The 26362-nt window shown below is 44.0% G+C and overlaps 1 protein-coding gene across 4 annotated transcripts in view; it reads left to right on the top strand.

The window, feature by feature from the left end:
- Nucleotides 1-26362, top strand: part of ARID1A (AT rich interactive domain 1A (SWI-like)) — a 47164-nt gene that overhangs the window by 11036 nt on the left and 9766 nt on the right. For 2 of the 4 annotated variants that reach the window (XM_014546846.1, XM_014546847.1), the window contains exons 4-10: nt 17086-17326; nt 17610-17702; nt 18736-18903; nt 19550-19862; nt 21519-21664; nt 21755-21864; nt 23672-23881. In XM_014546846.1, the coding sequence (XP_014402332.1) occupies nt 17086-17326; nt 17610-17702; nt 18736-18903; nt 19550-19862; nt 21519-21664; nt 21755-21864; nt 23672-23881 (1281 nt within the window). The remainder of the gene's footprint in view (nt 1-17085; nt 17327-17609; nt 17703-18735; nt 18904-19549; nt 19863-21518; nt 21665-21754; nt 21865-23671; nt 23882-26362) is intronic. The other 2 variants (XM_005875146.2, XM_005875147.2) reach the window with 1 other exon arrangement.

Here is a 26362-nt window from a genome sequence, read left to right as displayed (position 1 = left end):
GGAATGAAGTAGGCCTTCCAGACCATGAAGTCTGAAGAGAGGAGCCAGATAGAGGCCTAGACAATGTCTCTGGTCATTGTGTAGAAACACCCAACATATAGCTGGAGAGATTGGAGGGAGGACCAGGATTGTGTCATATTTCTGGAAGCCAAGGGAGGGAGGAAGATGATTCCCACCAAATTTATATTTCAAGGAGTATAAAGTTGGATTTGTCATAAAGAGGTTATTGGGATCCATTTTAGGTAGGAGAGGACCTGGTTTCTGAGGACTGGAGGAAAGGAAAGGAGCAAGGGAAAGGTGTCAAGGTAAAGAGCACTCTTGAAAGTCATTGAAGGAGAAGTCATTTCAAATGCCTCAGCTTCATCTCAAGACCATGTGTATAAGGCAGGGTGAAGATTGGCAGAATATTAGGAGAGTGTAAATGCGTACATCTTTTGGGAGTCATGAGAGAAAGGAATCAAGGGCACTCACTAAGTGATTGAAAAATCTTAGAGGCTGCTGTTGAATATCTAAATCGTACTTGTTTCCTGTGGTCAGGCAGGTGTGGAAGTTATTGATGGCAGGAGTGAGGTAGAAAACAGGATTAGGACTTTTAATGCCTGTTAAATTTATATTCTTTTATCATTTTGGTTTCCAAGTCCTTCTTTAGATTCCACTTAACAACGTAACAACTATTACCATTCGTATTTTACTACTGTGATGCTCTCAGGCTCTGAGAGTTTGGGTTACAGAGAAAGAGGAAATGTAGGGAACTATGTTGTTCCTGTAGAATCTGAATCTTAGTGGGCAGGAATAAGGCCAGGAAAGGAGCTACAGCTTATACCAGTCCTCCTAGAAGAGCAGGAATTGAAATGTACTGAATAATCACTCCTGTTTTACATCATAAGAAACTAAGGGTCAGGCCTAGGGCTTAAATCCAGCTCTCTATATTTCAGATGAAATACTTTCTGTAGCATCCTACCCAGCAGAAGAAAGACACGGACAATCGGATTCTCTCTCATTTAGCCAAAAGTTTCAACCTCTTTGCCATTTAACCTTTACTAGACTTGTCCTAACCTAAAATAAAGAGCGTAAATGGATTTCCATCACACTTTCGTTTTCCCAGGCCTTGTGATGGAGGCACAGATGAGTTGTAAAAAGGGCAGCTGAGGGACAGGAAGGGATAAGAAAAGGAAGATAGGCAAATCCATAGGGCAGGCCTGCTGGAGGAACTAGGCAACTAGGAAATCACCTTAAACAGTGGAAAGCTGACTAGAGTTTGGTTCTTTGGCTTCCCTGTGTTGGATGGGGCAAGCCCTGTTCTATGCCTTTCTTCTTAGAACACAGTGTCCTGCGTAATGCTAACTTAATTGGTTATATTCTCATTACTAAAAACTGTGGTTCATTAGCTAGCAGCATAGACGTCACCTGTAAATGCAGATCCTTGGGCCTCGCCCAAGCTTTATAGAACCCCAATACTGTTAACAAAATCCCTAGGCCATTTATTTGTCTAATGGTTTAGAAGCAAGGAGTTATATTCTGAGAGCTGAGAGTAAAGTTTTCAAATATGGGGACTTCGGAATAAAATTTGCTGTGTCTGGTAAAATTTAAAAAGTCTCAGTCTGGTGGGTGAGAGTGGGAGACCACAACTAATGGTTTTGTGGGTGCTCTAGGGGCCCTTGCACCCCATGTCTATAGTCCAGACACTATTGTTTGACCATTCACAGCTCCCAGCATACCTCTACAGCCTCATCTCTGGCTACTCAGGTATACGTTAAGCTCCTTACAACTCCTGGTCCTTCCATCCTTCCTGCCATTTTCCTTTTGTTTAAGATGTCGTGTGCACCCCCATCCCCACTTCTCTTTTGTTAATGCTTAGCAAACCTAGCTAAAATACCCTTCCTTGGGAATTCTTCCCCATTTTCTTTAAGCATTTTCTTCATGTTCACAAAGATTATGTTGGTACCTCTGCTTGAAGACTTAGGTCTATATCTGACCTCCTGAATCAGGCAGATACTCAGTAATAAACCTTTGTTGTTGTTGTTTTAATATATTTTTATTGATTTCAGAGAGGAAGGGAGAGGGATAGAGAGTTAGAAACATTGATGAGAGAGAAACATCAATCAGCTACCTCCTGCACACTCCCCACTGGGGATGTGCCCGCAACCAAGGTACATGCCCTTGACCAGAATCGAACCCGGGACCCTTCAGTCCACAGGCCGATGCTCTATCCACTGAGCCAAATCAGCTAGAGCTGTTGTTGTTTTTTAAAATATATTTTTATTGATTTTAAGAGAGGAAGGGAGAGTGAGAGAGAGATAGAAACATCAATGATGAGAGAGAATCATTGATTGGCTGCCTTCTGCATGCCCCCCTACTAGGTATGTAACTCGCAACCCGGGTTTGTGCCCTGACGGGGAATCAGTCCATGACCTCCTGGTTCATAGGTTGATGTTCAACCACTGAACCACACCAGCCGGGCAATCTTTGTTGAATAGCCCCTAGGTTCTTGCTGCCTACCTGAGCTTGAGAGCCAGTTTTTTGTCATCTGGGTTTATTGAAGGGGGGCGAAAGAAATCTTCTAAAAGCTTAGAAAATTGAAATGTTTGAAGGATTTTAATTTTATACTGTTTGTGTTCCCTTTTGTCACTTATCATGGTAAAAGAAGGCAGGACCAGTGGTTTTTGCCAGCTTATTTTCAAAGGGGTAACAGAAATACCACTAGTAATTTTGGTACCCAGAAGAGCTAGGCTGTTCTGTTTTCTTAATATCTGACCATGTATCTGTGCTTAGTCCCCTTGAATTATAGCCCAGGTACTCTCACAAAGTCTGAAAAAGGAAATCCCTACCCACCCTGTCATATCTGCCCAGAATGTTCAGAGCAGCATGTACCCTGTGCAAGTAGCCATCCCTTCTCTAGAAAGCTAGTTCTCTGGCAGGGCTAGCCAGTCCGATTCTCTATCTTAATCACGCTGCTCCAGCCCCGATACTGCCTGGTGCCTGCTTGAACCTGTGGTGCTTGCCCTAGATTTCTATATGCTCGTTCCTGGGCCCATTTCCTGTTTCTATTCTAGTCACTGGTGGCTCAGCTCAGCTTCCTGCTTGTGTGTCTCACATAGATTCCTCTTGCTGGAACCCTTTGTTTTCTTTAGAACAACTTCAGTCTGAATACTAACTGCACCTTACCTCTAGTATGATGGCTTCTGGGGTCAGTTACCTACTGAGGACTGGTAGGAAGTTACACACACAACCCATCCCCCACCACGCATACCACTTGGATTTGACATCGTTTTTTAGTTTGTCCCAGCACTGGTGGTTGCCAAAAATTTATATAAGAAGATAAACTCGGATCTTGTGTAGGCCAACCTTGTCTTTACTCATTAGGGCTCTTAGGAAGGTGTGCCCTGATTCTTTTGCACCTGGAACTAATAAACATATTTCCTGCTGCTGAGGAAGACACTTGGTACCCTTTCTAGCCCAAGCCTCCCTGAAGAGCCCAGAGAATACTTGCTTTGGGTTGGGCAGGTAATACCATCCTCAGCAGAGTAAAAGCATTATAGAGAATATAGGGATGAAAAGGAAAGCATGTGCTGACTCAATCTTCATCTTATGTGAGCAATTCAATCCTCCCAGTGCGTAGACTAGAGGGATAAGGTGCAGGGAGGTTGTGTAAAGAAAGAAGTGAAGGTGAATGTCCTGGACAAACGTATTTTAAAGTTCTAAGACTCCTCCATCTTGCCTATTTTCCCCAAAAGATGCTAGCTTAGCAGAAAATATGTTTGTGGATAATTCTGCTCTCTCTGCAACTTCTCAAATTATCATTTGGTAATTCTGTGTCACATACAGTGGTTTCTACCCTGAACCCTAGGCCAGGGTATGTTTAATAGGCATTTAATATTGGGAGTTGGTCTTACAAAATTGTTAGAAAGGAGCAACCTCTAGGCTTGTCCTTCAGGAACAGAACCTAGACCTAGATTTGACCCACCGAGGGATCTCCTGCTTGTGAGCCATTATCAGATTGATTGCTCTAAATCTGCTATCCGGGGATCAGTAAGCTGGAATCAAGAAGTAGCAGCAGTTGCTGCCACCAGAACCAACACCCAGTTACCTGGAAGATGAAATGGAAATGCTCCAGCAGAAACAAGTGAAGGAGACAGAAACATGGTCTCTGCCATACTTTAATCGAATCTTGAATCTGCTTCTAATTAGTAGAGCCTGAATTGTGTCGGAAACTCATCTGCAAGGATTCTGGGATATGTAGTTTTCAGCTTTTTAAACCTCTACAATTATGAAAAGGTTAGAACGAGGGCAGCATGAGTTAGTCCACAGAATATTTACCACACTAATGCAAACACCACCACTCCTCCTTACCCCCACTTTACATATGAGGGAGGGGTAAAGGACTTTGCCCAAGGCCAATTCAGTAAATGAGAATATTGGGTACCCTGACTTTCAGTCCAGTGCTGTCACTATTAGGACCAGCTCCCTAAAGGATCAGCAAAAAGCTCCTTTAAGACAAGGAAGAATGCTATATTCAGAAGCCAGACTTTGTCTTACATACTCTCTTCTCTTTGGAGAGAGGGAAAGGAGATATGGAGAGATGTGGGGTTGAGATTTCTTGGCAAAAGTAGTGATACTATAGTTTCTGGATTTGGGTCTACTCTCCAGAAAGATGTAGGAAGCATTTACTCTGGAAGGAAGAAACCCCCAAAACTAGAATTTCCTGAAATTCCTGAGTCAACATATGGATTAACTCAGTTGCCTTGGTGACAGTGGCTTTCTTCCACCCATCCCCCTTTCCTTCCTATTGGTGCTGTCTACAAAGCTGCCATTGTTCTTCTCCAAAAAGACCAACCGAAATCAGAAAGCCAGTCTAACAGATGTGTGAATGCTAAGCTGTTTCTTATCCTGGGGTTGGGTGTGGGAGGGGGGCGGGGGGAGGATCTTGAGCTTTTTGAACAAGATATAAACCAAGACACCCCTCCCCCCGCCCCCTATAAATGCTATCCTACAGAAACCACTAGGGCTCTCTACACCAGAATAAGAATTTGTTCCTCTAAACTTGGTCGAGATGGGAGGACCCTTAGGCGTGGAACTATATTAACATACCTGATAAATCAAGCATAGAATTAACTCTATTATCTTTTTCCCATGTTTCTAAAATATTTGGCGCTCTGTCTAAAAGCTGTGCTGAAGCTGGTATGTGATCTAGTGTTGTCCCTTTTGGAGGCCAGTGCTTTTGCTTTATTCTTTTGCTTTATTCACTTCCGTGGCCTGAACGTATTCCATCCTCCCCACCTGGTGTCGGCATGGAATTGGCTTGTATTATGACATAATCACTGATTGCCATGCGGCAGAACTCACCTCCAAGCTGCTAGTTCACTTCCTTCCCATTTGACCTTTCCCAAGGAAGCTATAAGAAGCCATGCCTTGTTGAAGGTGGGAACTAGGGGTTGAAGGCTCAAGCTGAGAGTCAGCAAACCTGTCCCTTAAGGCCAGCTTTGATGTGGAAGGAATATTACATATTGTCTACTGAGATAAGTGAAGGCAGTTTCCTGACATTTTGGGGAAGGTAAGAGAAACCAAGTTCCAAATAAAAGGGATCAGTGTTCAGATGAACTGTTATCAAGAATATTCATATCCCCTTGCCCCTCCATTTTCTACTTTTAGAACTTGACTGTGTCTCTCCCTATGCTCAGTATTGTTCTCTTTGGTTTAAGGTCATTGGCTATCTTTTCTGATTTAAGATCTATTCCTCACTCTCAGGTCTGTTTGTCCCACTCCTTCCCCCCAAATATTTAGATTTTTATCTAGACCAGTAGGCATATGGTAAAAAAGACCACTGGCAAATATAAATTTAGGGCTTTATTTTTTTATTTATTTTATTTTATTTTTGTTAATCCTCACCCGAGGATATTTTTCCATTGGTATTTTTAGAGAGAGTGGAAGAGAGGGGGAAAGAGAGAGAGAAACATTGTGAGAGAGTCACATCGATTGGTTGCCTCCCACACGTACCTCGATTGGGGCCAGGGATCAAGCCTGCAACCCAGGTCTGTGGCCTTGACTGGAATTGAACCTGGGACCCTTAAGTCTGCAGGCCAATGCTCTATCCACTGAGCCAAACTGGCTAGGGCTATTTTTTAATTTTTAAGTGTTTATTTATTGATTTTAGAGAGAAACATCCATTTGTTGTTCCACTTATTTATGTATTCATTGGCTGGTTCTTGTATGTACCCTGACTGGGAATCGAGCCCGAAACCTTGGCATATCAGGACAATACTCTAACCCAATGGTCGGCAAACTGCGGCTCCCGAGCCACACGCGGCTCTTTGGCCCCTTGAGTGTGGCTCTTCCACAAAATACCACGTGCGCGCGTGCACGTACAGTGCGATTGAAACTTTGTGGCCCATGCGCAGAATTCGGTTTTCGGCCTGGGTGAGTCTATTTTGAAGAAGTGGCGTTAGAAGTGAGGGGCTCTTTGGCCTCTTGAGTGTGGCTCTTCCTAAGCCTTAGGAGTACCCTAATTAAGTTAATAACAATGTACCTACCTATATAGTTTAAGTTTAAAAAATTTGGCTCTCAAAAGAAATTTCAATCATTGTACTGTTGATATTTGGCTCTGTTGACTAATGAGTTTGCCAACCACTGCTCTAACCAACTGAGCTACTGGGTCAGGGCTAAAAATTAGGGCTTTAAATACCAAACCAAGGAGGCCATGCAGCCCCCTAGACCAGTGATGGCAAACCTTTTGAGCTCAGCATGTCAGCATTTTGAAAAACCCTAACTTAACTCTGGTGCCGTGTCACATATAGAAATTTTTTGATATTTGCAACCATAGTAAAACAAAGATGTATATTTTTGATATTTATTTTATATATTTAAATGCCATTTAACAAAGAAAAAGCAACCAAAAAAATGAGTTCACATGTCGCCTCTGACACGCGTGTCATAGGTTCGCCATCACTGCCCTAGACCTTGATCTAAGCTATGTTGAGCACAGAGCCAACTTTGTCTTCCTCAAGTTGTACACATTTTTACATCTTTGCTTGCTTCTGGTTGCTATAATTTTGAGGGGCAGCCAGGTGAGGTAAAAGCGTAAGGCAAGGCCCCCTCCCCGTTATACTTGTCATACCTAGAATTCTGCCTTTTTTTTTTTTTTCTGTGTTCATTTTTTTCTCCCCTTTTTCCTGCCCTCCTTGCTCAAGTTCTAGGATTCAAGCTGATGGTGGAACAAGGTTGATGTGGTTGGCCTTCCTAAAGGGAAATGCTTGGTTTGGAGAAAGTAGAAAGTTCTTTACCTTCTCTAGCTTTACCATGCTCATTTCCTGCTGTGATTAGAACAGCCCAGTTCCATTAATATACACTGTTCTTGACTGCTCTAACTCAGGCCAGCTCTGACCCAGTTTTATTTTTTTCATATCTGGAATGAAGAGTCTGTTAGCCAGTGACCCTTGAAACACTACATTTTTGGCCAAATTTCTTGTGCAAATGAGAAGCCTTTGCAGAATGAGAAGTGTGTGTTGGAAGGCTGGTCAGGTTGGTAACATGGTATTATGTAGGCCTGGTGGGGACTGACAAATTGGAAAGCAAGGTTTCAACTGATTAGTGCCCTGTGCAAGTTCCAGGATTTTTTTTTTTTTAAGTTGGGAACCTGGATTATTTATTTATTTCTTGATTTTTAGAGAAAGAAACATTGATTTATGGTTCCACTTATTTATGCATTCATTGGTTCACTCTTACACGTGCCTTGATTGGGGGTCGAACCCACAACCTTGTCATATTGGGATGACACCAACCAACTGAACTACCTGGCTAGGACTTGACTTTTTTAATGCAAAATCTTGGAATTATTAAAAGGGTCTTGTAGGACTGTTGGGCAAGGGGTTAAAGTGTTCTCTGGGGCTTGTGGATCTATCCCTGCAGCTTTTTGCAGACTACCCATGTAGCTTTGGCTCCTTTGGAGCTGGTGCTTAGAATTTCTCTGGTGGGGGCACCAGCTGTGGATAGCACCATCTATCCATGGCCAATTCTCATTGTGTTTGGTGTTTGTTTTATTGGTTTGGGGAGGGGGAAGTGCAGGGGAGATGTTGAGCAGAAAGAAGCACTCAATGTGATTAAACCTGTAGCACAGCAGATCTGCAGTAGCAGAATATCGACCCCTGGAAAATCAATGGCTGCTGCAGTGGCCAAACTGCTGTTTGCAGGGGCTCCCACCACAGGAATGCAGGCAGCACAACAGTCTTTCTTCTTCCCTTTTTACACCTCAGCAACACCCTCAGCCTCCAAGAGTCAGACCCACCTCTAAGATTTTGCTGGGGTGGATTAGAACAGTAGGTTCTTGTATTTTTGTACTTAGATTGAAATTGTTCCAATGACACAGCTCTGCCTCCTAACAGCCTCCTTTCCATATGGTTCTTCCCTGCACTGCAATTTTATCAAGAGCGCTTACCCAAGTGGCCAAGGCCCATTCAAGGTTGTACTTTACAGTTTTAGATAGCATTTGGTTCCCTTGATGCCACCCAAGAGGGCCTTCCTAAATATGGAAGTCCACAGTTAAGGTACAGGGTTAAGGTGGGGGAAGGATGATTAAAGGAAAAGAGAGGACTAATTGAAATTGGGTCCAAAAAAGATGCTTTTGAGTAGATTATAGGTTCAGCAACATTTATCAGGCTTTTTGTCTTTTGTGTTCCTGACATTTTTCTGGTCAATAACAGGAGAATAGCCCTGGCTGGTTTGGCTCAGTGGATAGAGCGTCGGCTTGCAGACCAAAGGGTCCCAGGTTCGATTTGGTCAAGGGCACATGCCTGGGTTGCGAGCTCGGTCCAACATGCAGGAGGCAGCCAATCAATGATTCCCTCTCATCATTGATGTTTATATCTCTCTCTTCCTCTCTCTTCCTCTCTGAAATCACTAAAAATATATTTTGAAAAATAATAATAACAGGAGAATATAGCCTGGTCCTGCTTTGGTGCCACAGGCTAGTGGGAGAAAGGGCAAATTCAGCACAGTACTGTTAGTCCTGTTACATGAGGTCTACAGGAACCTTGAAGGGACTCTGGGTCCTGCCTGTGGGGTTAGGGGCAAGGGAAATTGTACTATGACTATGGAGGCTTTGTCCCCCACAAAGCTATTCTCGTCTTTGAAGTTTCCAAGGCAAAAAATGATTTTATTTTTTATTATATTTTATCTTTATTGTTGAAAGCATTACAGATGCCCCCTTTTTGCTCCCATTAACTCCCCTCCACCCTGCCCCCACTCACCACAAAAAAACGACGATTTAGTCTATATTGCTGTACCTAATGTGTGAGTTCAAGCAATTGTTTTTCCCACTAATTTCTCCTCTGGGTGGGTAATGGGTCACCCTACCGTGTTAGAGGAGAGTTCTGTTGCCCATTGTTGGAGCATGGCTATGGGCAGGGGATTAAAGCGTGTTTGGCTTTTGCCCCCACAGAGGAGCTTTCCCATCTTGTAGTTTGGGGAATAGGGTCCCTAAAAAAGCCCAATTGTCCTCCAGTTTGGAAGGGTGGCTACAGGGCTGGGTGAGGAGGAAAGGGTGAGGTTTTGAAATTGCCTGAGATGAGGCCACCCGGAGGCCAGATATGTTTGACTTTTCTCTTTGGGTCACACCCTTGCGCTTGACAATTTTCAGTATGAAAACCAGTAGATACCTACCTTCATGGGACTTAATTTCTTGCTTGTCTCCTTAGATTCTAAGTCATTCTCTCCTCTCTTCCCCCTGGTACATTAAGTACCCTTCTAAAGACCCAGAGGTGAAAAAAAGTATTATACCCTTTAGGTAAAAAAGGTAGGTTTAACTTAAGAGAGTTAAGGTGAAACAGCTGATTTGAAGTAAACCATGAAAGAAGGTTTAGAAAGCAAGAGTGGTTTATAGGAAGAGTGGCTAAGAAAGAGGGGAACATCGTAGCATTGTTTTAGTCTTTCCTTCTACAGAAGATCTAAGTGAGGCGGGCTAATCATTCAGCATGTTGGAGAAGAGTTGTTGCCAGACCTTGTTTGGAATGGAGGCTTTGATAGTGGCCAGCTTCCACGTTACGATGGAAAGAGTGCAGGCTTTGGAATCTGGAATATGGGTTTGAACCCCAGTTCTTATGTTTAATAGTTCTCTGTTCTTGGGCAAGTCATTTAACTTCTGAGCTTCCTGCTTCTTTGTTAAAATAGATTTGATACCTATATCAGAAGATGGTTGTGAGAACAAAATGTGAGTTCATCACATATACCTTAGGGTTGAACACACGAGAGTCACAGATTTATGTCAGTTCTGTCTCCCTTTGAGAGGGAAACACAAAGGGACTTGGCTTTATTCCTCTTTTCAATATTCTTTGAATTCGGAGATTTGGTCTCCCAGAGCTTTATTTATGCATTCTGATGTGTATATAAGGGGATTTTCTCCTAGAAGTGGGCCCCTAAAAAAAAACATTCTGAAGACAAGAAGAGTCTGACCCCTTTATCTATTGTGCCATCCTCACCAGGCAGCTGGAAGGTACCAGGAAGAAATGATCCATCATCCCCAGAACAATAACCAATTGTAGAAAAAGAGAAGAGGGAGTTTGGTGAGGGGTTTTGGAAACTTGGAGTAAGGGGTTAGGAAATAGAGTTCTCTGAGCCTTTCCTTGAGCAATTTCTATTCCAAACACTGAATGTAGTTGAGGCAGGAGATGGTGCTTGATCTTAAGCTAAAAGGGATGGTGTCAGCCTGTCACCCTTTGCATCTTTTCTTCCCCCTTCCTTACCACCTGCTTAGCCCTGATGTGGAAGTACTGCCACTAGCAAGAGGCAGCCTTTTCTGTGTCTTGATTTGTTCTTAGCATTTCAGCCAGCACCAGCCAATCTGCTTTCTAGGCAGGGATGGCCGTTAATCTGTTGGACTGAGACCACTCATTGGAACAACAGGGCAGCAGTTCTATACTCTGGAACCCCTACCAGTCTAGGGTGAGTCAGATATCCCTTCCTTCCATTTAGCAAAGACTGAGGGGGAAAAACAACAGAGAGGTAGCATCTTCTCCTCCTTACCCTTGACAATATGTTGCTTAAGGAAGGCTTTATGGAAAAACCAGTCTTCCAAAAACTTATGTGCCTTAAGTAATTCCTATGTAGTTAAGTGTGTTTTGTTTTAAAGTTTGTCGAAGCTGTTGCCTCCTTTTCTACCACCTGCCTTTCTTCAAGGGTTAAATTTCCCAGCCTTTTCTATGTTCTTTAGGATTTCCTCCCATTCTCCAGCATGGGAGCAGCCTCCTGTCAGGCTAGGAAAATAATTGACAAATTACTAGTACAGATTTGCTCACTTCAAGCTATGTATTTGGATTTTTTTCATTCAAGGATTGTCATTTACACGAGTATGGTTGAGTTGCAAGGTTCCCATCACACAAACCCGCACAAACTTACTATAAGTATGTGTGTAGGATTTACCTGGCTCTCTTGGTGGATGGTTTCCCTGCCAGTAGTTAGCACAACTTGGCAAAAGCTCTTCACAACTGAAAGAATACAAGAACCTCATGTAGCGGTTAACAAAAGCTCCATTTCTCAAAGATTCAGCCACATTTATGATAGAAACCTGAATCTGATTATTGTCACGACCCTGTTAGATTTGCCTGTTGACATTATTTAATTTGCCCAGCAAAGAACTGATATCCTCATGAGACTGTTAAACCCCCCTCATCTAACCCTGAGATGGTATCTTCCTGCTTGATAATATTCTTCATCGGGCAGCCAATTCATGTTAGAACTTGCAGCCCTTCCTATGAGAGTACTAGCAACCCCCCCTCCCCACACACACACACACACACACACACACACACACTGAGGTATGGACTGTGTAATTTTGGGCATGGTTTTGTTGTGGTGTGAAGAGAAGGTGTTAGCTGCTGAGTTCTGTTTGTCAGCAGAGCCTAACAAACCCATGCTGGCACTCACTGGGACTTGGGCAACCAATCACAGCTGGAACAGTTATCGTCATGGAGTCCCTATGGGCTTTCTCTATCAGGTCACATCCCAAAATAACATTGGGCAGTGTTTCAAGTGAAGAAACGAAGGCTTTCAGGGCTGTAGCCAGCCTGGAGTGTGAGATTCTGTGTGAAATAGTTGGACCTGCTCCAGTGTTTTTGATCTGCATGGTAGATGAGCAATAAAATTCATGAAACACTTTGGAAACACATGAGAAAATTCTCCCTGGCCCTGCTGCTTCCTTGGAACTGGCAGGGCACTGAGTGGGCTGATCTCACCTCCCATCTCTTAGCAGGATTGTTCTTGGAGGAGACAAAATCCAGGAAAACCTCTTTCCATTTAAGAGGCAGTGCTGTAATTCTTACAGCGGTCCTCCTAGAAGGTACTTGTTAGGTGAGCCCTTTTGGGAAGACTAAGAACCTGAGTCCTGAAATTCTAAAGGCAGCACCCACTATGGAGAATTGGGGCTGGGATTGATTGAACTTTGTCTGTGATAAGTATGTTGTGGAAAGCCAGACTAGTTAAGCACATTGAGGTCTGACTCAACAGCCATATATCCGGCTTTTTGTGGAACAAAAGACTTGAAAAACTGGCTTTTTGTAGGGTAGAAAGCAGAGGTGTGTCCTGTGTGGTAAAAGGACATGGAGTTCAGAGCAATATCTGTTCATGTAAATAAAGGGGGGGGAGACTTCTCCTTTTTTTCTTTTCTTTAATTGTTTTATTGCTTAAAGTATTACAAAGAGTATTACATATGTCTCCTTTTTCCCCCCGCCCTTGACAATCCCCTGGCCTCCCCTACCCCCCAGTGTCTTATGTCCATTGGTTATGCTTATATGCATGCATACAAGTCCTTCGGTTGATCTCTAACCCCCCCTCCCGCCCCCCGAGGGGGGAGACTTCTTTTGGAGTCTTCCCTTACAACTCCCTCTCATTTCCCAATAAAAACATTTACTTGTGATTAGCCACCAGGACTGAAGGGTATGTCTTATAACTTACTAGCGGCCCGGTGCACAAAATTTGTGCACCTGGCTGGCGGGGGGGGGGTCCCCTCAGCCCAACCTGCGCCCTCTTGTAGTCCAGGAGCCCTCAGGGGATATCCTACTGACGGCTTAGGCCCGCTCCCCCAGGGACATCCTTAGCGCTGCCGTGGAGGCGGGAGAGGCTCTCGCCAGCCATGAGCCCGGCTTCTGGCTGAGTGGTGCTCCCCTGTGGGAGTGCACTGACCACCAGGGGGCAGCTCCTGTGTTGAGCATCTGCCCCCTGGTAGTCAGTGCGCGTCATAGCGACCAGTCATTCCGCTGTTCGGTTGATTTGCATATTAGCCTTTTATTATATAGGATACTTGCTTGTGTGTTGTCATATCTCTCATTCCAAGGTATTGCATATTTCATACGATCCTGACCATATTGTGCCAGTGGTGTTTCATGCATAAGCCCCATGGGTGTCACAAACTCAGATTTATCCAGTCCCCTCATTATATAATTGAGGGAAACCAAAGCCTGGTCACAACTGATAAGTACCAAGAATTGGGCCTTAGTCTCCTAACTCAAGGGTGTGGTACTTTTTCCTCAGTCCATATAACACCAGCTTAATGGAGAGCTCTGGGGTTCAGCAGACCTGGAATCAAAACCTAATTTCTGCCGTTTACTTGCTGGATGACTTGGGCATGTAACCCAATCTCTCTGAGCATCAGCTTGCTCATCTTCATCATGTTAGTGGTAGAAGTATCTATTTCTAAGAATTAACTCCATAAGTTGCCTGGCATATTGTAGATGCTCAAATGGTAGTTATTATTTATATTAATGTAAAATGGTCTGCCCTTCCTGTGCTGTATTTTGGTTCTTAATTTATTTTTTTAATCACCTACTCTCATGCTGACCAGTTGCCATCTGATGAAAATGACAGTTTGAGAGACGGGCTTCAAATCAACCAAATCTGAGAAAGAGGAATATTAATGCTGCTGCTTTCCACACTATTGTTTATGCCTAGGTACCCCAGACCACGTGGGGCTGCTGTTGACAGTGGTTTATTTAGCACTTTTTCTCCAAGGATCTCAGAGCACTTTACCAAAACTGGCAGCTCTCCTCAAAGTGCCTTTGTGAAGGAAGCCACCACCTTGTCACCACAGATGTCTCTAGGTTCTTGAGAACCCAGCCTCAGGGGCTGCAGTATTTCCTTCAGGCGACTGGGATTCCCTCAGCTGGACTGGGACATTCACTTGTGGAGAGCCTGGGTTTGCACAGAAGTGTGGCTGGAGGAGCATCCGCAAGCCCTGCCCTGACTCTGTAGTAGTGGTTGGTGGGTTGTGGTTGGGTTTTTTCTTTCCCCTCCTCTGATCCTCAGAAGGTCTCTAAGAATACACACCAAATTGAACAGGGTTCCTCTGTAGAAGGCAGCAGAAAGAGAGCAAAGGGGGACTTTGGCTTTACCTATACTCTCTGAACTACTTTTAGCATGAGAATGTTCATGTTTTACTTAAAAGACAGAAATGTTCAAGACACTTAATTTTTCAAAGCCATTTGAACAGAGCCAAGTTCTTGTCTTATGGATGGACCTTTGATTCCTTGTCTTATGGATGGACCTTTGATTCCTATTGTGTTCCAAAATACACTGATTTCTTTTTCATGTTAGCAAGTAACTTTTATTAGCAAAAGCTGGTTGTTTGATAAGGAAGAGACAGTAGGAAGGAATACTGAAGGAACTTACTGGTCCCTAAAACAGAGCATTGGGCTGTGGTTTCTGTTACAGACCAGAGATTAACAAGTGGCTTTTGAGGCCTTTTCTGGCATACATGGTTGGCTTCTCTCATCATCTTGCTGTCTCTCTGAGTTTACTCTCCTTAGCTCAGATAGCTTAGCCCTCAACATGGAAATGGAATCCTCCTCTCTTGGGGTGAACCCAGGGCTCTTCATAGTCCAGGTACTTTAGTCCTTTGAGGGGAAGAGGCTCTTTGATGTTACCTGGAAGAAGGGCTGCTTTTTTTTTTAACATTGATTTCAGAGAGGAAGGGAGAGGGAAAGAGAGATAGAAACATCAATGATGAGAGAGAATCATTGATTGGCTGCCTCTTGCATGCCCCCTACTGGGGATCGAGCCCACAACCTGGGCCTGTGCCCTTGACAGGAATCGAACCTGGGACCCTTCAGTCCACAGGCCAGCGATCTATCCACTGAGCAAAACCGGCTAGGGCTGGAGAAGGACTTCTTGAATTCCTTTCCATGCTGGGACTAATTCTAATTGCATTTTTAAAGCATGCTATGGTGTACTAGTTCTACTTCTTTTTTAAAAAATATATTTTATTGATTTTTTACAGAGAGGAAGGGAGAGGGATAGAGAGTTAGAAACATCGATGAGAGAGAAACATCCATCAGCTGCCTCCTGCACTCCCCCTATTGGGGATGTGCCCGCAACCAAGGTATACATGCCCTTGACCGGAATCGAACCTAGGATCCTTCAGTCCGCAGGCCGACGCTCTATCCACTGAGCCAAACCAGTTAGGGCTAGTTCTACTTCTTATAGGAAAGTTAGCATTTTCTGACTTCTCAGCTAACACTGAAAGCTGGACATAGACACAACTACACACCCACCTACCTACCTGCCTTGCCTTCTGGGCAAGCTTTGTTTCCATAGAACTCAACAGAAATGCTTCCAGCCTAGTAAAGTAACCAACCTGGATACTTGGAAGAGAGCCTAAAGGTGCCCTCTGACCTCCAATATTATTCTGACAGTCACCTTGAACTGATATTTCCACGGTGAGCTTGTTGTGGGAATAGGAATAAACTCAAATCAGGCCTTTTCAGGTGTGTCTCTTTAAGATAACTCTTTGTTTAACTCAGACCTGACCCCTTATCCAAAGCTCTCATCCTTTCTTCAAGGTACAATTAGTTTCTAGTCTGAAGTTAATGTGTGGTGTTGAGCTAGAGAATGAACATGGGGCAGGGAGTAGAGTTAAGGGTGCATTTCGTGGGGTGAATTTTTTTCATATTGAGCTCCTGATTGCTAATTTTGGAGTTTATCTAACCAAAGTTGAACTCTACTGATTATTTCAAGACAAGCAAAGCCCCCAAGTAAATACCAACTCTTCATTTTACAACTTAAAACTAGGGAGAAAACTGAATTTGTTCAGTTGATAAACATTTGTTAGGAATATAGGCCCAGACCTTTTTGTTCCTGTGCAGTATATCCCTTTTTCACCCCCTACCCCTTATACTAACTAGTATATTAAAATATGGTAACTTGGAGAAAGTGAGTCCTTAGTAAATTCTATATAATAAAAGGCTAATATGGGAGCGACCTGCTGCTGTGATGCACGCTGACCACCAGGAGGCAGGCGCTCAATGCAGGAGCTGCCCCCTGGTGGTCAGTGCGCTCCCACAGGGGGAGTGCTGCTCAGCCAGAAGCTGGGCTTATGGCTGGTGAGCGCAGCTGCGTGGCGGGAGAAGGGCAACGCATGTCCAACTGTCGGCTTAGGCCCACTCCCCGTGGGCTCCTGGACTGCAAGAGGGTGCAGGCTGGGCTGAGGGAACATCCCCTCCATCCCCGCCCCCCCCCCCTGCAGAAATTTCGTGCACCAGGCCTCTAGTACAGGTTATAATAATCTGAGGGGTGAGGGATCTGTGATTACTGCCCAAACTTGTTAAAATTCTCTTGTGGCTCCTGGTACTCTCCTGGCAGTGTTTTATAAAGCTTCCTCAGTGGAAAAGAATTAAAGGCTCACTGAAATTGCTGCACTCTTAAAACTGTGGAAGTTGAGGCTGGAAAAGAAAAGAAAAGTACTAGATCTGCTTCTGATGGATAGGCCAGAGGTCAGCAAACTACAGATTGTAGGCCATTTACTTGTTTTTATAAATAATCAAATGGATGTGGCTGTTACAATAAAACTTTATTATCTGTGACTGCTCTTTTGCACTACGATGGCAGAGTTGAGTAATTATACTTGAAGAAGACTATCTGGTTCACAGTCTAAAATATTTTTCTATCTGGCCCTTAATAGTTTGCCATACGTAAGCTATAGTATCACAACAACATAATGTGTGGTGTGCTTGTCCTTGGTTGTTTAAGGGAAATGTTAATCATGAAGTAGAATTGTTGAAAGAAGAGTCTTTCTGCCTAATATTGCTAATTGAGAATTGTGGTATGTTTCAGGATCTGTCTGGTTCAATAGATGATCTCCCCATGGGGACAGAAGGAGCTCTGAGCCCTGGAGTGAGCACATCAGGGATTTCCAGCAGCCAAGGAGAGCAGAGTAATCCAGCTCAGTCTCCTTTTTCTCCTCATACCTCCCCTCACCTGCCTGGCATCCGAGGCCCATCCCCGTCCCCTGTTGGCTCTCCCGCCAGTGTTGCTCAATCTCGCTCAGGACCACTCTCGCCTGCTGCAGTGCCAGGTACCCTCAAGTGCTGGGTTTGAGGGAGAGGGGGACAGGGACTGGCTTACAACAATATCAGGGAGCCCCAGCCTTCACTGGCAGAGAAAGAATCTCTGGTCATGTCTGCAAAGTTTCTCTTCAGCATTTGAAGAAGGGAGATGGGAGCCCCTTTGTTGTAGCTCTCTGTGTATGTGATACTGGGAGGTGCTCGATCTTCCCAGGAGCCATTTCCAGCTCTGAATTGATCTCCTAGCTAGAATTCCAGGCTTAGCCATGATTGGCTTACTTTCTCTCTCTGGAGCAGGCAACCAGATGCCACCTCGGCCACCCAGTGGCCAGTCGGACAGCATCATGCATCCTTCCATGAACCAATCAAGCATTGCCCAAGATCGAGGTAATGGGCTTGGGAGTGGAGGGGTGGGTGTGGGGGAGAGGCTAAGGCTGAAACTTTTTTTTTTTTAATATATTTTTATTGATTTCAGAGAGGAGGGGAGAGGGAGAGAGAGATAGAAACATCAATGATGAGAATCATTGATTGGCTGCCTCTTGCACGCTCCCTACTGGAGATGGAGCCCGCAACCCGGGCATGTGCCCTTGACCGGAATCGAACCTGGGACCCTTCAGTCCACAGGCCAACGCTCTATCTACTGAGCCAAACGGGCTAGGGCATAAGGCTGAAACTTAACACATTGCGGACCAGTAGTTTTATTGCTAGCTTTACCCAGTGGCCAGATAGGTTTCTATTGAACAAGTACAAAAAACGTTTTACATAAATGTTAAAGGCACGCTTTAAAATTAAATACCCATTGCATTTTGAAGTTATTTATTACATGTTCTTACAAGATAATATCTTTTTAAAGTATGATACTTTGTAAAACACTGTGTAATATGAAACGAGAATTCTTGTGATCCGTCCACAATGTGTTAATTATCCTGTGCAAAATAGCTTTTGGAGAACTGTATGGCCATGAAGTGTAGGACACTTGCAACAATAATTGTGAAGTTAAGAGTGGGCTAGCCATGTAGTTACTCCAGAACTGTGTTCTCCCACCACCATTTTTTATTTCTCAGTGTTTGTGTTTTGATGTATTCCCCCTTACATACATTGTGCCCAATTTGGTCAGCAAATGCTAAAACTCAGCATCGAATCTTTACTCTTTAAATCCTGCACCATTTTAGTTTTTCTGTAATTGCTGTTTGTCTTTTCAACCCCCCATTTAGTAGAAAGAGTTGGTGTAATCTGGTTAATGGCTGTCATTTTGGAGGACACCTAAAATGGCACACAGTTACATAGCAAATAAGGTAGATACGTCATTCAATTAGTTGCTAAATAAAATGGAGATGGTGAAGTCCTAGGATAAGGGAAAGCATTTGTTCCCATTATACCGAGGTAATAACTAATATATATGGGCACTACCCACAAATAGGTTACATGCAGAGGAACCCCCAGATGCCCCAGTACAGTTCACCCCAGCCCGGCTCGGCCTTATCTCCGCGTCAGCCTTCTGGAGGACAGATGCACACAGGCATGGGCTCCTACCAGCAGAACTCCATGGGGAGCTATGGTCCCCAGGGGAGTCAGTATGGCCCACAAGGTGAGTATACTACCCAGTTAGGAGTACATAGAGATGAGATGAGAAAACAGTTCCTTGTCTGATATGCTGCTATCTGGGGTGTAAAGAGTAGAACTGTTGTTGGCCTTAATTCACCAAAGCCAGGCCCTAAAGTAGGGCAGGACTGTCATCATGGGAAAATCCTTAAATGGGGATAAGGTGTTTAGCTCAAGACTGAGTACAGACACTCAATAAATGGTAATTATCCGTTATTATACTTGTTTTTAGTATATTAGTCCTAATAGAATGGATCTTTCTTCAAAATTAGCCCTAGACAGACTAAAGATGAATGTCTTTCATATAGCATGGGAAAGAAGGTAAGAATGTAGAAAGGAAACAATTCTTGGAGTTGTTGAACCTAGATAGCAGCAAAGCCAGCCTTGCCTGCCAGTCCGTCTTGCTCTGTGCTATCTTTAAGATGAGGGGACAACTGAGGCCCATCTTTATATGCTTCTACCCTCCCCTTAATCTTTTTTTTTTAATGGGGTAAAATTGGGCTCTTTCTAGACCAAATCTCAAATGATTCCTGTTGTTTTTCATCTTTGGAATTTTAGCGTTTGAGCATTAGTGAGTTGCTAATGAGTCACTAATCAAGTCTCTGTGTCTTCTTTCCTTCTTCTTCTCCCAGGAGGCTACCCCAGGCAACCAAACTATAATGCCTTGCCCAATGCTAACTACCCCAGTGCAGGCATGGCTGGAAACATGAACCCTATGGGTGCTGGAGGTCAGATGCATGGGCAGCCTGGTATCCCGCCTTATGGCACCCTCCCTCCAGGGAGAATGAGTCATGCCTCCATGGGCAACCGGCCTTATGGCCCTAACATGGCCAATATGCCACCTCAGGTTGGGTCAGGGATGTGTCCCCCACCAGGGGGCATGAACCGGAAAACTCAAGAAACTGCTGTCGCCATGCATGTTGCTGCCAACTCTATCCAAAACAGGTAAGGCCTGGGAAGTGAAGAGGGCGTTAGTGTAAGGATATAAATTGTAGAATCATTCAGGTCATTGAGATACTTCTGGATCTAAATCATGTCATTATGGTAAATATGCATTTTATTAAGAGCTCTTTAAAAACTAGCCTTTCTTATCGTAAAAACACAACAAAAGTTCTGATTGTTAAATATCATAAATTGGTATCAAATTTCACATGACCAGTTATCATATGTAAAGAACTTTATAAAGCACAGATTATTTTGATTCATAAAAAATAAGTCTTCAGAGTTTCTTCATTTCTTCTGTCAATGTAGTTTCTTAGTTTCCAAAATAATACATATGACTTGAATCTGTGGTATGAGAAATAAAGGATGGTAGGGTTGTGATTTGTCATTTTTCCTACTGTTCTGTGTGGTCCTGTGCAGTTGACTCTAGTGCTAAAGTGCAGAAGGCTCATGTGATTTGGTTTAATGACTTGAAGATTCGTCTCTTCTTCCTTGGTCATGGGCTTCAGTGAATATGATTCCTCTTTGTTGTTGTTGTTTTTAATATATTTTTATTGGTTTCAGGGAGAGGGAGATAGAAACATCAATGATGAGAGAGAATCATTGATCAGCTGCCTCCTGCACACCCCCTATTGAGGATTGAGCCCGCAACCTGGGCATGTGCCCTGACCAGGAACCAAACCACGACCTCCTGGTTCATAGGTCAACACTCAACCACTGAGCCACACCGGCCTGGCTAATTCCTCTATTTTTGAAGGCACTGTCCTTATACTCCATTATTGGTGCCTATAGTTCTTTTTTTTTTATTATTGATTTTTTACAGAGAGGAAGGGAGAGGGATAGAAAGTTAGAAACATCGATGAGAGAGAAACATCAATCAGCTGCCTCCTACACACCTCCCACTGGGGATGTGCCTGCAACCAAGGTACATGCCCTTGACCGGAATCGAACCCAGGACCCTTCAGTCCGCAGGCCGATGCTCTATCCACTGAGCCAAACCAGTTAGGGCAAATGCCTATAGTTCTTAAAGTGATTAGTCTTATTAGGATGTTAATGAGCCAAGGTAGAATAGGGTGATTGACTGTAACTGTAAAGAGGTGGGTTTAGTTAGTACTTGAGAATGATGAAAGCACAAAGTGTGTAGTGGGCCCATCAAGAAAGAATGCCACACCTTCCCCGCTTCTGCCAAGTGCTTCTGCTGAGGGCTCCAGTTTGGTTGAGGTTGAATGTGACAAAGAGGGTAAAATTGAGCAATACAGACCTTTTGGCATAGAGAGGGCTCTTTAAATGGAAACACGCTTGACTCTGAAGGTGCCTTAGAGGCTGGTAGTACTTAAGAGACAGGGTAGGACTTCATCCTTCAAGGAGTGTTTCCTTTAAATTGAGCTATGGTTTCCCATTTGGGGCTTGAGCCCTCTTAGAAGCTTTTGTGGGAAGTGGAAGATAAAAATATCTAGGTCAGGTAGTGCGTGATTGTGGTTTGGGGGACCCATACACTTTTTCTTTGTTAGCCTAACTAGATGATCTTGACTCACACAACCCTATGTAGTGCAAGTCCAAATCTGAAAGATTAGTGTCCCTAACTCTGGTCTTTCTCGTGCTCTCTCTCGCTCTTTCTCTCTCTCGCTCTTTCTCTCTCCTTCTCATCTTCTTTCTCAGGCCACCAGGCTACCCCAATATGAATCAAGGGGGTATAATGGGCACTGGACCTCCCTATGGACAAGGGATTAATAGTATGGCTGGCATGATCAACCCTCAGGGACCTCCATATCCAATGGGTGGAACCATGGCCAACAATTCAGCAGGTAAGTCCTAGTCATTGTTCAGCCCAGGGATTTCTTCCAGAGTGATCTTCATGTCACAAACCTATTGAAGAATATTTTTCTTTTTCATAGGGATGGCAGCCAGCCCAGAGATGATGGGCCTTGGAGATGTCAAGTTAACTCCAGCCACCAAAATGAACAACAAGGCTGATGGGACACCCAAGACAGAATCCAAGTCTAAAGTAATGATTTATATCTTGACTCTTCTCAACTTTCTGTCCATCCTTTCCAGTGATAGGAAGAGGGTGATTAGACTTTAGCCTATTATGACACCAAATAGATAGTCTCAGATAAGGTTGTTTCCCCTTCTTATGAAGGGTCCCAGGATAATAGCTCAGTAAATTAGGTTTGAGTTAGTCTATAATGATCTCACAGCTGTCTGTTATAGAGGAAATGCCAGATCTGCAGTGTAGAATTCTCTGTGAAACTGTGCCCCCTGTCCTTCTGCATTGTTAGATGGTATATAACATGGGCAACAAGTTGCTCTTCTCTTCCTGTACAGTACTAAGAGCAGCAGGAATGGTTGGTGTCCTATATTCTATAAAGTAGGAAATGAGGCAGGTGGGGTTTGGTCCTTGGCCTCCCTGTAGGCTGGTACTGAGTGTGCTGGCTGTTGGGTCATGTGGCAACCTGGGGACCTGTTCAGTGTTTGAATCATTCATCCCCCTCATTAAACCCCCATCCCCCCTGCACTCATGCTCTCATCCCCCTGTTGTCCATGTCCATTGGTTTGGCTTATATGCATGCATACAAGTCCTTTGGTTGATCTCTTCCCCTTGCTCCCTCCCTCCCCTACTTTCCCTCTGGGGATTAATAGTCTGATCGCTGTTTCTCTGTCAGTGTTTGAGTCATTTAAAACATTTCTGCCCTTTGTCATACCTAGTTTTCCCTATTTTATAAAGTAGGGGAAATTAAATATCATAGCAGACACTTTCTATGGACTTTCACCTCTGGCTCCCAGACCCTATTAGCCATCCTGTCTTAGGGTGCCATCCAAAGCCTTTCAAGCAGTTGAGAGTCCCTTTCTTGAGAGTAGGTAAAGTTTATTTTTCATTTTAGTCCATCCCATTGTCTCAAGATCATTATTTGAGTTTCTTGAGTTCTCTGAAACAGTCTATAAAAGTGTGTCTAGCCCCTGCCAGGGGCTCAGTTAGTTGGATCGCATCCTGTACACCAAAATGGTTGTGGGTTCGATCCCCAGTAGGGGTCCATACAGGAGGCAGCTGATCAATGTGGGTCTCTCTCTCTCTCTCTCTCTCTCTCTCTCTCTCTCTCTCTCTTTTTCTACCCTCCCCTCCCCCCTTTCTCCTCTCCCTTCCTCTCTCTCTGTGAAAATCAATAAAAATATCCTTGGGTGAGGATTTATTTAAAAAGAGTGTGTACTGGGTAGTGGAAGTGATATTGATGTCAGCTGGACAAGGATTTGACACTCAGCCCTTCTACTTAAAAGCTATGAGATCGTAGACATGGCCTCCTTGTGCCTGCTTTTTTATCTTTTAAGAGGAAGATAATTTATAATGCCTAATATGTAAAGGCATCTAGCACAGCACCTAAAGCAGTGGTTCTCAACCTTCTGGCCCTTTAAATACAGTTCCTCATGTTGTGACCCAACCATAAAATTATTTTCATTGCTACTTCATAACTGTAATGTTGCTAGTGTTATGAATTGTAATGTAAATATCTGCTATGCAGGATGGTTTTAGGCAACCCCTGTGAAAGGGTCGTTCGACCACCAAAGGGGTCGCGACCCACAGGTTGAGAACCGCTGATCTAAAGGGTAATATATATAGTCAGTATTTTCCTTCCTTTACAGGAAGAAGGTCTACCTATCTATCTTTTGGCCTTTCAGCCTTACAAAAGCAGGACAGGTGATAGTAACCATCCCAGAATAAGAAGCTTTATCACTGCCCTAATTAAGGAACTTCTAAGACCCTTAGCATAGTCTTTGAATGTAACCAGTTCCTAAGAATCTTGACCTGCCCCTTCCAGAAATCCAGTTCTTCTACTACAACCAATGAGAAGATCACCAAGTTGTATGAGCTGGGTGGTGAGCCTGAGAGGAAGATGTGGGTGGACCGTTATCTGGCCTTCACGGAAGAGAAGGCCATGGGCATGACAAATCTGCCTGCTGTGGGTAGGAAACCTCTGGACCTCTATCGCCTGTATGTGTCTGTGAAGGAGATTGGTGGATTGACTCAGGTGAGTGCCTAGGACTTGGCTTCCCCTGTGTTTTCAACAAGCCTCTCTCAAGATACTAAGTGGCTTTACCTGGCTTTACCCTCTCCTGCTCTCTGAGTCGAATACTGACAGACCTGGGAGCAAGGGCTTCTAGAAAATAAGGCTTCCAAAAGGCTGAGACTTCCCTGGGTAGGATGAAGTATTAGCATTACATTTACTATATGTCTGGGGTCCCACTGGGTTACAAAGATGGGGAAAGTCTGTGGGCAATTCTGATTCCCTGGGAGGCAGTCTGGCATAGTAGACAATAGCAAGATTCAGAGAGATAGGCCTGGTTTTTAAACCTGTCTTAGCCACTTATATGTGACCTCAATAAAGGTTCATAACCACTCAGCCCTAACATTTCTTATTTTTAAAATAGTGACAGTGTACCCTGCTAGACTGTCTAAAGCTAGAAGTAAAGCTTTCAGCAAGATTTCTGCCACATAAATTGGTCTGCAAGATGGTACAGGGGCAGCCAGAGTAGTTGCTGACCCTTTCCAGGAAACTTTGCAGTAAAGATGAGATTTCAGGAGCTATTTAATAGAAACTGTTTATGAAGGGGGAAGTAGGTGGGAAATTGTGTTTAATTAGTTACTCTGCATGGGTGACTGAAGAGAATGAATTCATCTCTGCTACAAACATCTGAACTGAATACCACCCTGAGCCTTGCCTCTGCCCTGATACCTTACAGCTTTGTTTTACTCTCAGCCCATGAGGCAAACAGGTGAGGCAGTGCTGACAGCACACTGTGGCTTGCAAACTTTTCCTCCAGTGTGTGTTCTGTAGTCATCAGACCAGGAGCCTGCTGTTGGTCCTGAGTTTGTGGCTGAGCTCAGGGGAGTTGTGGCTGGGAGGGATGTATTCCAAACCTTCTAAATCAGAAGAGGAAAACAGCTGTCACCAGCAGAAAAGAAAGTGATTGGAATGAAGCCAACCAACAGTCAGTTATGAATTCCTTCTCCCTTCAGGCTTAATTTCCCTCCCCCACAAAGGAAAACAAAACAAAACAAGACACGTGTGCACCACCACATAAGTGGCGTGGGAAGCAAAGCCACAGAGGCTTCTGAAGTGACCCTGAGCTTATTCCTGCTGTTCTCCTTGGTGCTAGTTCTCACACACAGTCCTCTCCTGCCTATAAAGAAAGGAGGGAGTATTGGGTTAGGTTTGGCATACTTTTAATTGTGTGGGCGTCTGAATTTAAGATGAGTTAGTACAGAGAGAATCCCAAAGCTTAGGCCTGTGTTAGTTTACAAAAGGATGCCAACCTTTTAGATGCTATGTTGTAATTGAACTCTAAAGACAGTGCAGAGGAGAAACAGTGCTGTTAGAAGTTAGTTTGTGAAGGCTCCAGAAAGGCAAAAGATAAGTTCTGAGCTTTTCTGCAACATTTGTAAGTAGGGTTTAGGTAGAGGGAGGAGCCATTCCAGTTGACTGGCCCAGGTGGCCAGGAGATGGGAAGTCTGGGATGTACGCTACCAACACCATCTCCAACCTTCAAAGTGCAGCTCAGCTCAGTTGTTACCTTCTCTAGGAAGTTTTCCTGGTCACCTTCCCTCCATCTAGATCAGTGATGGCGAACCTTTTGAGCTCGGCATGTCAGCATTTTGAAAAACCCTAACTTAACTTTGGTGCCGTGTCACATATAGAACTTTTTTGATATTTGCAACCATAGTAAAACAAAGATTTATATTTTTGATATTTATTTTATATATTTAAATGCCATTTAACAAAGAAAAATCAACCAAAAAAATGAGTTCGCGTGTCACCTCTGACACGCGTGTCATAGGTTCGCCATCACTGATCTCGATGGTTCTTCTCTTTGCTTCCTTATCACTCTTCTCTCTGGTATCATTAGTACCAGGTCAACAGGTATCACAACATACTGAATTTCCTTTGTGGATTGGGACTGGAAAGCCAGTGTTCCTCGCCCTTGAGAGGCAAATAAGCATCTATGATAATAAAAGCGGAATATGCTAATTAGACTGGACGTCCTTCTGGACAAAGTCGGGGCTGTGAGGGAAGCCTGGGTCCCGGGTGCCTGCCTGCGGCCGGAGGGAAGCCCAGGTGCCGGGTGCTTGAGGGAATCCACTGCCGGCAGCCGGGGGAAGGAAGGCCTACTCTTGCACGAATTGCATGCATCGGGTCTCTAGTAGAATACATGAAGAAGGAGACCTGCCTGGCTAGAGCAGAAAGGGTAACTAAAGGGATTGGAAATGGTGTGTCCTAAAGCTGAGGCAAGGAGGCAGGACTAGGCTGACTTCTGAGAAGGCACAAAAGAAGTTACAGGGTCCCGAGCATCTGGGTAATCAGGACAGTGACTAGTGAGGGAAAGGGGCTTGTAGTTACATGTCACTGAGATGCAGGGGAGTAGAGAGGCACAAGAATGTCAAATTTACAAGGAGCCTCACACTGAAGAAAAAAAAATCAAATGTGAAAAGCCCCAGTTTGACAAAGTAAGTC

The sequence above is a fragment of the Myotis brandtii genome, unplaced genomic scaffold, assembly GCF_000412655.1.
Source record: "Myotis brandtii unplaced genomic scaffold, ASM41265v1 scaffold456, whole genome shotgun sequence".
Taxonomy (NCBI): Eukaryota; Metazoa; Chordata; class Mammalia; order Chiroptera; family Vespertilionidae; genus Myotis; species Myotis brandtii.
This window is presented reverse-complemented; position numbering and strand designations above follow the sequence as displayed.